The 16,265-nt window shown below is 40.5% G+C and overlaps 1 protein-coding gene across 1 annotated transcript in view; it reads right to left on the bottom strand.

The window, feature by feature from the left end:
* Positions 1 to 16,265, bottom strand: part of MTMR7 (myotubularin related protein 7) — a 94,611-nt gene that overhangs the window by 33,139 nt on the left and 45,207 nt on the right. The window contains exons 4-5 of the mRNA XM_007459906.1: positions 14,533 to 14,690; positions 6,077 to 6,205 (exon numbers count right to left, since the gene is read on the bottom strand). Of these exons, the coding sequence (XP_007459968.1) occupies positions 6,077 to 6,205; positions 14,533 to 14,690 (287 nt within the window). The remainder of the gene's footprint in view (positions 1 to 6,076; positions 6,206 to 14,532; positions 14,691 to 16,265) is intronic.

Below are 16,265 nucleotides of genomic sequence, written 5' to 3'. Positions count from 1 at the left end.
GCCTGCGCGTCTGGAGCCTGTGCTCCGCAACAGGAGAGGCCACAACAGTGAGAGGCCCGCGTACCGCAAAAAAAAAAAAAAAAAAAAAAAAACAATTCTAATCCTAAATGGGGGAGTTTTCACAGTGATGAAGCCCAGGCTGCTGCTAGCTTCTAAGGACAGCAGGCATGGACCTGGGCTGACCAGGTAAGTTAGAAGCAAGGTCTTTCTGGGGAATTGATATGCATTCTATTCTTCGATTTCTCTACTCTGCAATTCTAAGAGTACACTACACCACTGCCCTGGTGACACAGTGGTTGAGAATCGCCTGCCAATGCAGGGGACATGGGTTCAAGCCCTGGTCCAGCAAGATCCCACATGCCGTGGAGCAGCTGGACCCGTGCGCCACAGCTACTGAGACTGTGCTCTAGAGCTTGCGAGCCACAACTACTGAGCCCACATGCTACAACTACTGAAGCCCGCGCTCCTAGAGCCCGTGCTCCGCAACGAGAGAAGCCACCACGATGAGAAGCCCACGCACCACAACGAAGAGTAGCCCGTGCTCGCTGCGACTAGAGAAAGCCCAGGCACAGCAACAAAGAGCCAACGCAGCCAAAACTAAATAAATAAATGAATAAATAATATATACACAACAGCATAAACAATATACATAACAGCATAAACATTTCCCTGAGTTATTAATAGGTGAGTATAGCCACAACCTCACAGCTGTAAAACTTATACTTTTGTGGCAAAGTACTTTTTATGGATTTAGATTTAACATTTAAATTGAACTCAAATCACCAAATACAATCTAGGAATGACTCTTCTGAAGAACCTACACTGAGCCCAGGCACCCGCTGTGTAAGAGGATGCAGGCAGCCCGCCGGCTCGGGGCAGGCTGAGCAGGGAAACCTCCCCTGAAAACAGCCGTGGCCCAGTCCGTTCAGGGCGCCTGCATGCAGGGCTTCATCCTGGAAGCCACTCCAGCTCTGAGTCCAAGCACAGCTTAACTATCCTTAAAGCCCATGCCAGCACTCCTTAGCCAGGGTTTGGTGAGCTTTGGCACTCCTCGCTGGGGAAGGCAGGGATGGTTCTTACTAACCATATGATCCTCCAGCAGAGAAGCTCCCGGCAGGACCGAGAACTGCAGACAAGTAACCGGGCAACTGCCCAAGGGTTCCAGTACCTTCTGTGACAGAGAGGGGCAATTACTGAGGGGCTCCAGGAACTCTGTGCCTGCAGCCAGAATTCAGGGGGCTGGTGCCTGTGGAGTGGGAAGCAAAGCAAAGGGGCAAGAGAGGGGCTCCAAGGGCTGCTGAATTCTCCAGCGGTTGGCAGCAGAAGTCCAGCCACAGAATGGAGGAGAAAGGGCCCCGGGGGTCTGACCGTGGACGGGAGGCCAGCCAGTAGCAAGGCAAAGTGACAGCAGGGACCAGAGGGGCTTGGGGACAACAGGCAAGCTGCACTGGATGGACAGAGAGTAAAGCGCCGCAGATGCTCTCACTGTGCTCATCCAGGCTCCCGTCTCCTGTGATGTGCAGAGGGGTCACGTCAGCCGCTCTGACTGGAGCAGAAAACAATTCTGAGCTGGCTTTGTCTGGGCTAAAGAAATACTAATTAAGGACAGCTACCATCAGGCAATTTCTTAGATCCTGTCAGAAGAGCTAGACGGGGAAGAGAACATATCTCAACGGGGAGAATTTGTCCAAGGAAGCATACGGCGCACCTAAACTCACTCAACTAGTGCAGGTCCAATCATGAAATGAAGCCAATTAGTGACAACTATTACTACTTACCTTCAGGCTGAGAGCAGTTTTCAGTGAAGGGTTAAGTCAGAACAGAGTTATACTATGAAATGTAGTCGATAAATTAAACCAGATATATTAAACAGACTACATGTTAATATTTTATATTTACATTTTCTTAATAATCTATAGATAGGCTCCAAACAGAATTCGTCACTGACTCGGTGATTGCTGGCATAGAGCTGTCTACTTTGTAAAGAGTGGTGAGTAGTCTCTAAGTGTCCTGTCCACCCTATACACACCTCAGAGAGTCAAGACTGTTGAGAGAATTGCACCATTACCTGGCAGCATTTCTTACTGATGTCAGCCACCTGAGAGCAGAGATAAGACTCCTCAATGGTAAACTGTCATGAGAGCCTCATTTATAAAGGCTGCTGATAATTTATAAAATAGCCAATATTTTTTGAATGCTTACTATGTGGTAGGCACTATTAGAAGAACTCTGTGTATTTTTATTTAATCTTCCCAACTACCATATACGGTAAGATCTATTATTTGCTCCATTTTATAGATGAGACAACCACAGCACAGAGAGGTAAAGGAACTTGCCCAATGTCACAGAGCTAGGAGTTGAATCCAGGCAAAATATTTCCTGAACCTGGATTCTGAACCAACATAATATAGCATCCATGTGTGTAAATAAGTCAAGAAGCATGAGACAGAATTAAGAGGCAGGATTCAAAAAGATCTGGCTTTTAATCCAAGGTGTGTTCTCACTTCCTATATAATCTTAGGTAATTTACCTATCATCTCTGAACCTTGGTTTTTCTCATCTTTAATACAGGGATAATAATAATACCAAAACTACAGAGTGTAATGAAGTATATAACACTCCTAGAACTATGCCTAACACATAGTAAGTTTCAATAAACATTATTTATAAAAGAAGGGCAAGAAGGTCTATATTTTTCTTAAGGAAAATTGCCTCTTTGGAAATCTTTCAGACTTGGGCTTTCCAAAGATTTGTACTGTGATTTTGGGATACCATGCTATTAATGATTTAAAGCAGAACTGCTTTCTTAAAAGTAATTAAAATATTTAGTAAGAAAGAACAAAGGATACAGCGGCTTCCAAACACAAGTGACACTGATATATCTCTAACTGTGATCTACAAAGCTGTTGAACGGTTTGATATCCAAAAGGATTCTGGATGGCTCTATATAACTCATGTGTGGTTTAAGGCCCAAAATTAACATTAAGTGCTGCCTTTAATAGCTGGTAAAATTGGGAGGGCCTCAAATGGCCGGCAGCAAACTCCCCTCCATAATCTGCTTCCGTGGATAAAGTCCCCAGCTAAGCAACCCTTCTCCCAAAGGACCAGATGCAGCCCCTTCTCATCCCAGAGTAATGGGTTTCGTTCCCTGCCAGCCCATGGAATTACTCAAACCAGCCAATCACATGCTCCCCTGGGAACCAGGGGTCCACTCATCCTCCTGAGACTACAAAGCCTGCCTCACACCATCTCTGCTGGTTCACTCTATTCCTGAGTGCAACCTTCCTACAGCCCTGCCTGGCATGCAGTGCCTTCCTCCCCTGGGCAGTGGGCATATGTAACTAATAAACCGCTGTCAACCTCATTTGTCCAGTGTCAGATGTCATGTGTTCAGTCAGCCCAGGAAACCCTAGGGCAGGAATCCTGACCTCACCAACGGGTGAACAGGAAGTGATTACAACACCATGTATGATAAAAGCCAGTCCAAAGGTAATTATATACCATCAGCAGGGGGATTTATATCAAAGGAGTCTCAACGGGGCTTCCTGTTCATGACACAAGGTACATGTCAAGCATTCTCTTAATCTAATCACCTATTCCCACTACCCAACACCAGCCAACTCATCTCACCACCCAAATCTTCAGTGCTCCTTGGGAACAAGGGGCTATGTGAGGAACAGAATTTAACTAGAAAATGTGATATTCTTATTCCCAAGCCTGAGTTCTACTGGGGTAGGAATACATACTCAAGTCTAAAAAGTCTAAAATCACAAAAAGGAAGAAAGAAAGGTCCGCAAACTTAGGTACTTTATAGCTGTTTACTTTTCACGGAAGATGCCTGGTTTATGTGTGGGTTTTTCTGAACAACAACAGCATGAAATACTGCACTGATAGTTCCTGTGTCTCCCACCGAACCACAGAAATCCACCGTCGCTAATGATATCTCCCGCTATAAAAACCCCTGGTCACCTTGGAAGCATTTACATAATTAACCTGGATATTAAAACCTGAGCGTTGTTATAAAACCACAAATTTGATCGTATTCTACCTGCAGCACAGATTTTAGGTCGTGGGTGTGGGAGAGTGGGCATGCATGTACATGAAATATTTCCCTGGGCAACCAGATACTTTAGCAATGCTTAGAAACCTTCTCTATCTTGTAAGAAGAGCTAAAACTTAAAGTACTGTTTGCTTTAAATTTTTAAGTACAGGAAATCAATTATTTTTAACCAGAAATGATGGCTGTGTGAGTTCATTTCCGGGCTTGGAGATCAAGTAAAGAACAGCACACGAGAGCGGGAATGGGGTGATGAGGGTCTGACGTCAAGCGGCAGAGAAGCTGGTCTCTGTGGCCTAACTGCTAAAAATTCTACCCTATCCTCAGACATTACATGTTTGCCCTTTATAATACTCACACTGACAAAAAATCCCTTTTCTCAAGAAAATCAAAACAGAAGGAAAAGAAGTAGGATAAGGCCTAAGCTCACTTTTTAAATACCGGGTCCATCCCCACCTCTGACATAACAATCAAAGATCCTCCCTCCCTCTCCTCTCTTACTTCTTTATCAATGGATGCTACAAAAAACAAGTAAATGTTACTGGCATCCTAAATTCAAACACAACATCATGAGATTCCACATCCCTTTTCATCCCGTCATTTTTTTTTTTAAAAAGAGATTCACATCTTCCTTTGCCTCTCACCATCGGGCCAGCTCTGTGTAGGCTGAGATATATTTGGAGTCAAATAATACAGGATATTAATGAAATACCTGCCTCCTTTAGGCCATTTCAGAGCAGTGAGTGTAACTGAAAATAAGACCATTTATATATCCTTTCAATTAACGGATCTTACAGGGCTGAGTGAATATCTCCCTTCAAAGTAGGGCACCACAGAAAGCTATATGCTTTACTCTGGCCAAGCTGGCACAGCTCAGTGTATTTCTGGAAGCCTACTTTTAAGAGCGGACACAGATCCTGCCCCACGCCCTGCCTATAGGTGCATGCACGGCACACGCACTCACACACATCTGTTGCAATTGCTTATAGTTTGGGATTAAAGTCAAAAGAGGCTATGTTATCTCACTTGAAAACCAAACGTTTTCGCCTGGCTGAAGTCACATGACCTTTAAGGCAGGTAATGAAGATCATTCTTGTCTCCCCAGATTTGTCTTCTCATCCTCCACAGAAATGGAATCACAGCTTTTAGCTGTGATTTACACGGTCACCCACAGGACTGTCTTGTCCCACAGGCCCTGTGCAGTTCTGATCAACAGGATAGGAGCGGCGCTGTCACCTGGCAGTTTTGGGAGCCTCCCTCCGAAAGCAGCGAGGGCACCACTGCGCCCCCTTCCATCTGCTGCCGCGCGGAGGCCACGGCTGGAACTAAAGTCACCTCTCAGGCCATGTGATGGGGGCGACACCCCAGGGCTGGCAGAGCAGAAAGGCGCCAGGAGCTCAGGTCCCTGAGGGCTGAGTGGGGCAGAACCAGGACACCAGGCCCTGACTGCCTACCTAGGGAGTTTTATGTGACAGAAAATAAAATTCTACCCTATTTAAGCCACGGTTACTTATGGTCTCTCTTAGTTGCAGACAAACATAATTCTAGCTTTCACCAATATTATTTTAAAAAATGAAACTCACTCTCCATTAAGAAAGATTCTTATACTGAAGATACTGAAAAAACATATTTATGTTGCATTTAAAAAAGGAAGAAAAAGAACGTGCCACGGCTTTTAGGGGCCTTTCTAAAATAGGCATCCCAAAGGCTCTTCAGTACAGAGCGTCCCAAGGTGACCAGTTAGAAGAGAGGACGGCGCTCACTCAGATGATTAAGGTCAGGTGTGTTGTGACTCTTTCCCATTCCTTTATTGTCAAATAAACATGGAAGGTCAACTTCTACAGGACATAAGGGTTTAAGCACAGTTGTGTTGTGTCATGTCGTACCACACACACAGCAATATCCACATACTTTAAAAAGAATTCAAACCCACACACACAGCAGAAGCCCCTGGAAAAGGCCTGTTTATGATAAAGAAGAAAAGCAAAGCATGAAACAAAAGCATGCCTTGAGACTTACGTGGTTATCTTTATGGTAGTAAGAAAGGGCAGGAAATCGCCGTCTGCTCCGGAATTTGGAACTCCCCACTATGATGTGTGCCGTGGCCGTTTTGGGAACGTACAGTTCAGTAGGGTAAGAATCACAAACCTGTTGTGGAAAGCACAAGGGCATGTTTTAGGCAATCTAGTCATGCTTTACAAACTGCCACCTGAAATTCCATTTCACTGGGCTTACAGGTTGCATGTTTAAGTTTTCTTAACCAAGTTACAGAGCCACTTCAGAGAAATGGAGTTCTGGTTCTAAGAAATCACACTGAAGCAAAGCAAGACACTCTTTATCATCCTGCCCTCAGGCGTTGCCCCTTCTCTCCAAGGGCTCTTGGCGGGAGGTAAGACAGTGACAAACGAGCATTTCTTTCATCAAAAAGGGACAAACTGCAATTCTGCATCCTGGCAACTGAGAAAACTTTAGCTGCCTGTTTAAGATAGCCTGACACTGGAAGAAAATGTCCTAAAATGCCAGCACCAGTGGTGACCTCCTCAGGGCGCCTTCCTGTCCCTGGCACACCCTCTGTGCGCTCCTATCTGAGGTGACGGTCAAGCCAACACCCTCCCCAGACATCTTCCCAAAGCCCACCCACTCTTCAGGGGCCGACCCAATTCCTCTCCCCCGCGCTTCCACCCTTCACCACACATTATGACAACTTTTTGTTTCTTATGTGATGATGATGATTTACCCTTTCTGTGCATCCCTGGCAGTGATTTCCCCCAGTGGGAGCTCTGGCGCCTTGGAATGGTCTGGCAATTCTGTCAGAAATCAGGGGTTTAAAACCTAGCTCCAACTTGCCAACTTCATGACCTTCAAGAAGTCAAACTACTGAGCACTTGCTATTCTCTAAAACTGACGGAACAGAAATGACAACCCCCGGGGCTGATACAAGGACACCCATGACAAGGCTCTTCATCAACCATTAATCCTGACAGAAATGGGAATGGTGGCAACAGTAATAGTAGTCGACATCTTGCTCGACACATATTTTGCTTTGATGGCAGCCAATCCACCCTTTTGCAACACGAGGACCATTTAGATGGCAGTTGCTGAACTTTATTTCCTAGAAGTCAAGCACCTCCTCGGGCGCTTCAAGAAGAGTCCTCAAGCAGGTATAGCAGCAGGGGAAATGTGTGTCTGCACGTCCTCTAACCATTCCGCCCGTCCTTACCACTCACAGGACCGAAGGGAACAAGAACCCGTCACAAAGCTCACATCAGTTGTTCTGTGATGACGCCTCCCTCGCCTGCCCTCCTGCCTACCTTGTCTGCTTCCAGACTGGGCACCGCATTGAGAAGGAGACAGATGGGCCACAGAAGTGAAGTTCCCAGACCCAGAGCATTTCCCCAACGGCATTTTAGGCAAGATTACCAAAGACGTCAACGTGGGCTCTGGCACTGAGACAAAAATCCCAGACCAAGAACAGATGGTCTAACCTACTTGGAACCTGAGATTTTACTGGAATTACTGCCCACAGACACTACACTTGCTTCCCTGCAAATCTGGTGTCAGGACCTCTCTGGAGTCAGGCAGCCAGAACATTACTACACAGACCACACCTGCGCGTCTGAGTTCAAGAGACGTAGTCATTGCACCAGACTTAACAACGTTTTCTTAAAATAGCAGTTTTAAAAAGGAAATTGGTAGGTTTTCAGTAAGTTCACTAAGTTTCAGTAAGTTCAGTAAGCTAAAACAAGTCCTGCGTAATTTTTTTTTAATTAATAAGGGAACGATTTTCTTTGTCCTCCACTAAATAAGCCTGCCTGCAGTGCCTGCATGTCTTGGTTCACCTGGCCAAGAGGAACCTTTTTTGGTAATTCTTTCATTCATTCAACAAGTTTTTTTTTTTTTAACTGAAATATATCTAACATATAACACTGTATAATTTAAAGTGTAAAACATATTAATTTGATACATTTGTACATTGTAATACAATTGCCGTTGTAGTGACAATTAGCACCTCTATCATGTTACATAATCATCCTTTCTTTTTAGTGGCTGGAATCATTAAGTTCTACTTTCTTAGAAGTGTGATGATTACCATAGAATACTCATGTCTATCAACAAATTTTTACTGAATACTTATTATGTGTCAGGCATTAGGTTAGGTGCTAGAGCAGTGATGAATAACAAAAGATTTACTGGTCTCAAGGAGTTCACATTCCCAGGAATCTTTGATCTTTGTTGCCCTGGTTACAACCTCCCAATACATGTATTTACCGCTGCAGCATAGTATCCATCTGAGGGCCAGCCAAGGCTCTGTATTTATTGAGGACCCGTCACTCAGTTGAGCACTTTAGGGCAAGGGTTAGTTGTCAGGAACTGAGATATATCTATAAAGACAACGGTCTTTTTCAACATTTAAGACCTAAAATTTATTTCAAGGAATTTATGATGTAATGGGGAGAAGAAAAGGGGTATGAACAGCATGAAATGATTTGTATATACATAAAAAAAAATAATACATAATACATAAACTATAGCAGTAGAGAACTGAAATAAACAAGATTTTTTTAAATTACTGGTTTGGGTTATACTTTCAATTTTATTCCAAGAGAAACAGATTAAAAATTTAACCTAGTAATGAATGCCGATTATTTTAAGAAAGACAATTTTAAGAGTTAGGTACAGAAAGGAAATCTTAGCTTAGAGAGTTAGATCACCAGAAGCAAGTGTCTTATAAACAGGGATAAGAGCAATGCTGATGGAGGTGATTATGATAATAATAATTAGCCTGCCCAAGACCACACGGAGAGAAAAGGGCAGCGCCGGTTCTGGAATCTAAGTCTCTGTGCGCTACGTACGGTGTTATTTCCACCATGGACAAAAGCTTCTCCATCAGATGACATCACTAGCCCCACTTACATCAAATAACTTGTGAAAAGAAAGAAATAACTCTTATAAAAGAAGGGAGGAAAAAGAAGAGGTTTTTCTCAACCATGAGATTAAAAGCAAAAGTAACGGATGATGACATAATCTTCCCGATGGACTAACAGTCAGAAATAGTTTGATAGAACCAACTCTTATTATATTTTTTAACTGGCAATAAATGAGGGTTCATCACCTTTCTCGCTATTTCAGTGATATTTGTAAAATCAGAAAATCCCCTAGGTTTTCACCTTTTCTGTTTCAACACAGTTTGTTGATTGTTAGTTTGGGTTTGCTGTATATTACTTTTGGAAAAAAAATGCTGAGTAACTCAGTGTTTTGCAGTCTCTATACTGTAGGACTTAAGTGACTAAATGTGAGTCATGTTTGTGGTGCTAAGTCTAGAAGGAAACCTCATCAAAAATAACAAGAACCTGTGTTTTCAAGAAAATATTATTCTACAAGACGTGCCTTGGCCTCATTTTCTTCCCCACCCAAGGGTGTGTCATATTTTTTTTAAATTGTAAAAGGATATCCTATTTTCTTTACTAAACTTGGATTTTCCTGCCTTTCATTTCAAGGCTAGAAATTCACTGCAAAGGTTGGCTTTAGCATGGGAACAAACTATTACATTAGCCAGATACTTTATAATGATTGAGACAAAAAGGACCCAAATGTCCACTCACAGTGTAAGATTATGATCGTTAGATTTAAGAGTAATTACAAAGAAAATTCAGTATCATGAAAGTGGCCATTCTATCCCAAATAATCTGTACATTCAATATATCCAGAAAGATATATATATTGTGGAAGGACCTGACTTGTAGAATATCAAGATTTACTATAAAGCTATAATAATAATTAGTGAAAATGTAACTATGGAAATTACACAGTGTAAACTGGGACAAAGGTTAGCGAATAGACCAGGATTTTTTCTTAAACAATATGCTAAAACCATGAAACAAAATAGGAAACATTGACAACTCAAAACTTCTGAGGATTAGAAGATACTCTAGGCACAGTACATAAATATCTCCTAAGAGGAGATATTTGCAACAGCTATAAATGACAACAGCTATAAATGACAACAGGGCAATGTAAAGAAAACCACACTGAGATCTATTTCACACCAATTCAATTGGCATTTTCTCAAATTTAACGTTTTGATTAGTTAATAAATTCACATGGTTATAAAAAAAAATAAAATACAAAAAGGTGCACAGCCTCACCCTTGTGTTCTATTCATCCCTTCCCACCTACTTTCTAGGTTATCATCACTTTGGGGCAATTACACATCCATACGAACAAGTCTTATTTTTCTCCCTCTTTTATAAAATAAAAGGTATCACACTATATTCATGATACTGTGCCTTGCTTTTTTGAACCTAACAATATACTTTAGCGATCTTTCCTTATCAGTACATGGAAATATTCTACATGTTTTTAATGGCTACACACTAATTTAATTATACGAATAGACCCAAAATTATTTAACTGGTCCTCTATTAAAGAAATTTGGTTTTCTTCTAATACATGCTTTGATAAACAATGCTTCAATAAATAACTGTGTACGTCACTGTGCGTTTATGCTAACTCTTTAGAAGAAATTCCCAGAAGACTGTTGGGTCAATAAGTAGGGATACCACCAAACACTGTAAATACCAACTGTTGGTAAGTCTGTGGGCTAATGAGAAATCATATCTTAGATGTGTTAAGTCCATGCAAACACTTTGGAAAAGAATCTGGCAACAATGGGACTTCCCTGGCAGTCCCGTGCTTAAGACTTCACCTTCCAACGTGGGGAGTCCAGGTTCAATCCCTGGTCAGGGAGCTAGGATCCCACATGCTTCGCGGCCAAAAGACCAAAACATACAATGGAAGCAGTACTGTAACATATTCAATAAAGACTTTAAAAATGGTCCACATCAAAAAAAAACCAAAAAATCTTAAAAAAACAAAAGAATCTGGCAATATCTAGTAAGGCTAAAATCCACATACCCTCTAACTCAGAAATTCTACTCCTAGGTAGAAACTCAAAATGTACTATGAGTCATATATAAGCCAGATAACGGCTTTATTTGAGATGGTAAAACAAAAGAGAGAAATGAAAGAAAAAGAATAAATAAAAGTTTAAACTATGGTATATTTGTAAAATGGAGTATAAGACAATAGTGAAGAATGAGTAAACAAGAGCTATAGGTTTCAACAGTTACTAACTTCTTTACATCTTGGAGAGTTACTTAATCTGTCTCTGCCTGAGTTTCTCCATTTGAAAGCAGGGATAATAACAACACCTATCACACAGGACTGCTAACATTTTTTAAGTTTCTAGAACATAGCCTGGCATGTGGTAACTATTATACATGTGTTTGTTAAATGAAATGAATCCCACAAATACAACTTGAGTGAAAAGTCAAGTTTCAGTAAGCAACGTTCAGCATGATACTGCATACAGAAAGTGTTAAAAAACGCACGAAAAAATACTACATGCTGCTACTTACTAATGTAGAAACATTATAAATAGAAAGGAATGACAACACCAAATTGCAGTCAGTGACCCTGGAGCAGGAAGTGATTTGGAGGGAATATTAAGGAGGTTTAACAGCCTTGGCCATGTTTGTTCTTACATAGTATGCAGATCTCTGCTGTTCATTTCATTATTTTTCAAAGTTTTGTGTATGTTGGAAGAGTGGCATAATAAATAAACAGCTGTTTTAACATGAAGAATAATCAATGGAAGAAAGCAGTAAGATGTATATTTCCAAAATTATTACAGGCAAATACAAGGAAAAGAACTATCTAGCTCTAGATATGAAAAGGGGAAAAACATGACTAGTAAAACCACAAAGCGTAGTATCTAGAACAATGTCATAGATATCAGTTACTGCAAAATCAAAATCTAACCATATCTAATTTGAGAAAAAACAAAACATTCCACCCTCACAACCCAAAGATAACTACTGTTAGATTATTTTTTTTTTAATTATTATTATTATTTTCCTGTGGCATGCAGGATCTTAGTTCCCTGACCTGGGACTGAACCTGGGCCTCAGCAGTTAAAGTGCCAAGTCCTAACCACTGGACCGCCAGGGAATTCCCACTGTTAGATATTTTTTAAAAGGACAAAACATTCGTATAGGATCACTGAAAGTAACGGGGTAAGTAGAGCTCTACCAGGCAAATTCTGACAAGAAGAAGAAAACGGTAGAAACATAATAATACAAAATAGAATTCAAAGGATTCACAGGAAAAAAGGATATTTTAAGTTGATAAAAGGCACACCAAGCAGATGTTCTAAACCATTATGTGCTGGACAACATAATTTCAAAAATATATACTGCAAACACTTTAGAAATGTAAGGAGAAAACGTCCAATCAACAATCATAATGGGAAATTTTTACATACCTCTGTCAGAAATCAAGTGAGCAAAGGGACCAAAATAACATAAGAAACTTAATTTACATGGAGACAGAACTTTATACCCAAATAACAGACAATATACATTTTTTCCAGACTCAAAACATTGATAAAATCAAATAGTGATAATCAAATATTGGGTGTTTTATGAAGACATAAATCTTCAAAAAATCCCCAAAGTTCAAATCCTACAGGTCACATATACTGCTTGCTATACAAGGGAACAGAAATTAACAACCAAATACTGATCAAAAGCAAAAACATCAATGGCCTGCCTGCTTGAAATCTAAAGAAAAAAGATGTAAGCCTCTTATGCCTTGTAATTGGTCCTGGGAATTTATCCTTAGAAAATAATTTAAAATATGGGGAAAATCATATGAACAAAGATATTACTCCCAGAACTATTCATATGGCAAAAATTATGAGTAATCTAAATGTCTAATAATAGGGAAATATTTAAGTATATTATGGTACATTCATTTGATGGAATGTTACACAGTCATTTAATTACTGATACGAATACTGTCACAGTATAGAAAATCCATATGGTAAGGTGAAGAAAGTAATCAGGATTCAAAATATGCGGCCAGAAATGGTCAGTTAAGAGTGGACAAGATATAAATGGTCAGCATGTACGAAACTACAATTCAAGAGATGAAGGTATGAAGATTAAATTGAGAAATCACTTATCCCACTATCAAGCTGTCAAAAGATTTTTAAGAAATAAACTCTTTAATGGTGAAGGTACAAAGACTCAAGCATTCTCCTACACAACTGTTGAGAATTTATATAAATTGGTACAATCTTTCTGCAGTTCTTTTTTTTTTTTTTGGGCGGTACGTGGGCCTCTCACTGTTGTGGCCTCTCCCATTGCGGAGCAACAGGCTCCGGACGCGCAGGCTCAGCGGCCATGGCTCGTGGGCCCAGCCGCTCCGCGGCATGTGGGATCTTCCCGGACCGGGGCACGAACCCGCGTCCCCTGCATCGGCAGGCGCACTCTCAACCACTGCGCCACCAGGAAGCCCTGCAGTTCTTTTTGATAATATGTAGAAAACTTTGAGTAAACCTTTTGACATACACATTCCACCTTTAGGAATCTGTCTTTAAAAAAGACTTTTAACATGGGCAAAGGTACAGTTACCAGAATGTTCTCACTATGTTATTTAAAATAGTGAAAAATAATAATAACCTAAATGCCTAAAAATTAGAGATTAGACAGATAGAATATGATATAGCCATACTATGTCATATTATATAATGTTTTAAAATGATATAAAATATATATATTGACAGGATAACACTCACAATATGCTATGTGAAGAAAAGCAAAACACAAGGCATATGTAGTATGATTCCATTTTTGTTGTATATATTTGAACGGTTCTTTTGCCCTGACATTTTCCAAACAATGAAATGCATTACTCATGTAAGAAAAAAGTTATTCGACTATGCAGATGAGAAAAAAATTAAGAAAAAATTTAAAACCTTCTAGAACAATGTTAGGGCAATGGGATGCCGGCTCTCTTCTCTTTTGTAAATTCTCTGCAATGTTCTTATGTACTTTTATTACTGAAAACACTTTAAAAATTCACAGGGAAACCAACACTGATTTGTAAGCCCACCCTCAGGGAGAATATGGAATTGGCCCTGTCCCTCCTGCTTCGCTGCATCGCCCATTCCCTTCTGTAAGTGCAGACATATTTCTCCTCGTTTCTCTAGGGAAGGCTCTTGGTGACCTTGTGTACCAATCAAGAGTTCAGTGAGCACAGAAAGGAGCTCATGCCAAGCTGCCAGCAGAGCCTCTGTGACTCCCCAGCCATCACTCACTGAGCTATAAAAAGACTGGATGGGAGAAGGGAGGTGCTGGCCCTGAGGCCCACCACTGAGCCTCTCCGGGTTTCCACTCCCTCATCCATTAGAGGAGATGTTCTCTGGGGTGACCTTCATCACACTTTCTGATTCTAGTCGCAAGTAGGAAACAGAGCCGGCAATAACCAAGGGAGACTTGGGAATCCACACATCTGTACCCACAAAGAGCTATCAAAGTTGAAGGAGATCACACAGAAGTCATGCTAAGCTATGTGAAATCATGGTTTCATCTGGATTAAGTATCTGCATTTCGCCAAATGCCTCCACTCACTCTGTAATCTCTATTCACATCGCTGAGCTGCCAGTAATTATTAGGGAGGCCCATTCGCTTGTACTCTTCACTGAGATCGATCAGCATCCAGCCTTGTTCCCTTTCTTCTCTATCCAGCTTGGGGTTGAATGAAAAGCAGTATAACTCCTCATATTTCACTGCAAAAAAAGAAAAGGGGAGAATAAAGCCAAATCAAGCCAAGTCAAAGCCAGAATCAAATTTTCCCAAATGCATTCTGTCTAGGCTGGAGAGGCCGGCCTAGCTTCTCACCCCTCGGGGCTCTCCCAGGGTATCCCACCTCTTCCCAACAACGACAAGACCTCAGGACAACTGAACTCAACTTCGCAAGAACTTCTTTTCTTTCTATCTTGGCCTCCCCCCTTTTTTTTTTTTTTTTTTTTTTTTTTTGAGTTGCTTCTGAAAGTGTATATATTTTCAGACCACATAAAATATGGAGATTAAAAGGTAATTAAGAATATATGTGTACTTACAATAGCTAAGACACAGAAGTAACCTAAGTGTCCATCAACAGATGAATGGATAAAGATGTGAGATATATATGTGTGTGTGTATATATATATACATAAAATAGAGTATTACTCAGCCATAAGAAAGAATGAAATATTGCCATTTGCAGCAACATGAATGGACCTAGAGATTACCATACTAAGTGAAGTAAGTCAGACAAAGACAAATATATGATATCACTTTTATGTGGATTCTAAAAAATAATATAAATTAACTTATTTATAAAACAGAAACAGACTCACAGACATAGAAAACAAACTTATGGTTACCAAAGGTGAAGGGGGGTGCAGAAATTAGGAGTATGGGATTAACAGATACACACCACTATATATAAAATAAACAATAAGGATTTCCTGTATAGCACAGGGAACCATACTCAATAACTCATAATAAGCTATAATGGAAAAGAATCTGAAAAAGAATATATATGCATAACTTTGCTGAACTCCTGAAACTAACACAATATTGTAAATCGACTATAGTTCAATTTTTAAAAAAAGAAAAAAAAAAAAGAACATATATATTCCTTAGAAAACCAGAACTCAAATTTGTTTATGTATGCCGAGCTCAAATTTGGGATGGCCTCTCAGAGATACACAGAGGTCAGGCCACTGCCATGTTCTGATGCTCAAACAGTGTTAAATGACAAAACAGTTGAAAAAACTGTGGAATATATTTAAATGTTTGCAACTTGAAACACTTGAACTTTTAACAACTACATAAATGTCATAATTGTACTGTTCATACAGTATTTACAGGATTCATTAAAAAATATCCATTCACATGGCACCCTGTTCATGAGGGGCAAGTTGAAGGATGTGTGATGACAGACTTCTTTCAGTTGTGCCAGGGTGTCTCTGACTTCATGCATCGCCTTTTATGCTTGTGAGACCAGGCCCAACAGCTGTCCCCAGCAACATCAAGGATTTTGTTTTCTTGCTCTGGCCTTGCCACATTGAGGGAAGCAACTAGGCCAGCGCTGTCCAACAGAAATACAGTGTAAGCCACATATGTCATGTAAAATGTCCTTGTAGCCACATTAAAATCGTAAGAAGAAAGTGAAATTAATTTTCACAAAGTATTTTATTTAGCCCAGTATACCCAAAATATCATTCAACATACACGGAATACAAAACCTATTAATATTTTATACATTTTGCTTTGTACTGTCTTTGAAATTCCATGTGTATTTCTCACCAAACAGC

The sequence above is a fragment of the Lipotes vexillifer genome, unplaced genomic scaffold, assembly GCF_000442215.2.
Source record: "Lipotes vexillifer unplaced genomic scaffold, Lipotes_vexillifer_v1.1 scaffold614, whole genome shotgun sequence".
Lineage (NCBI taxonomy): Eukaryota > Metazoa > Chordata > Mammalia > Artiodactyla > Lipotidae > Lipotes > Lipotes vexillifer.
Note: the sequence above shows the minus strand (reverse complement) of the source record. Positions and strands in the feature narration are given on the sequence as shown.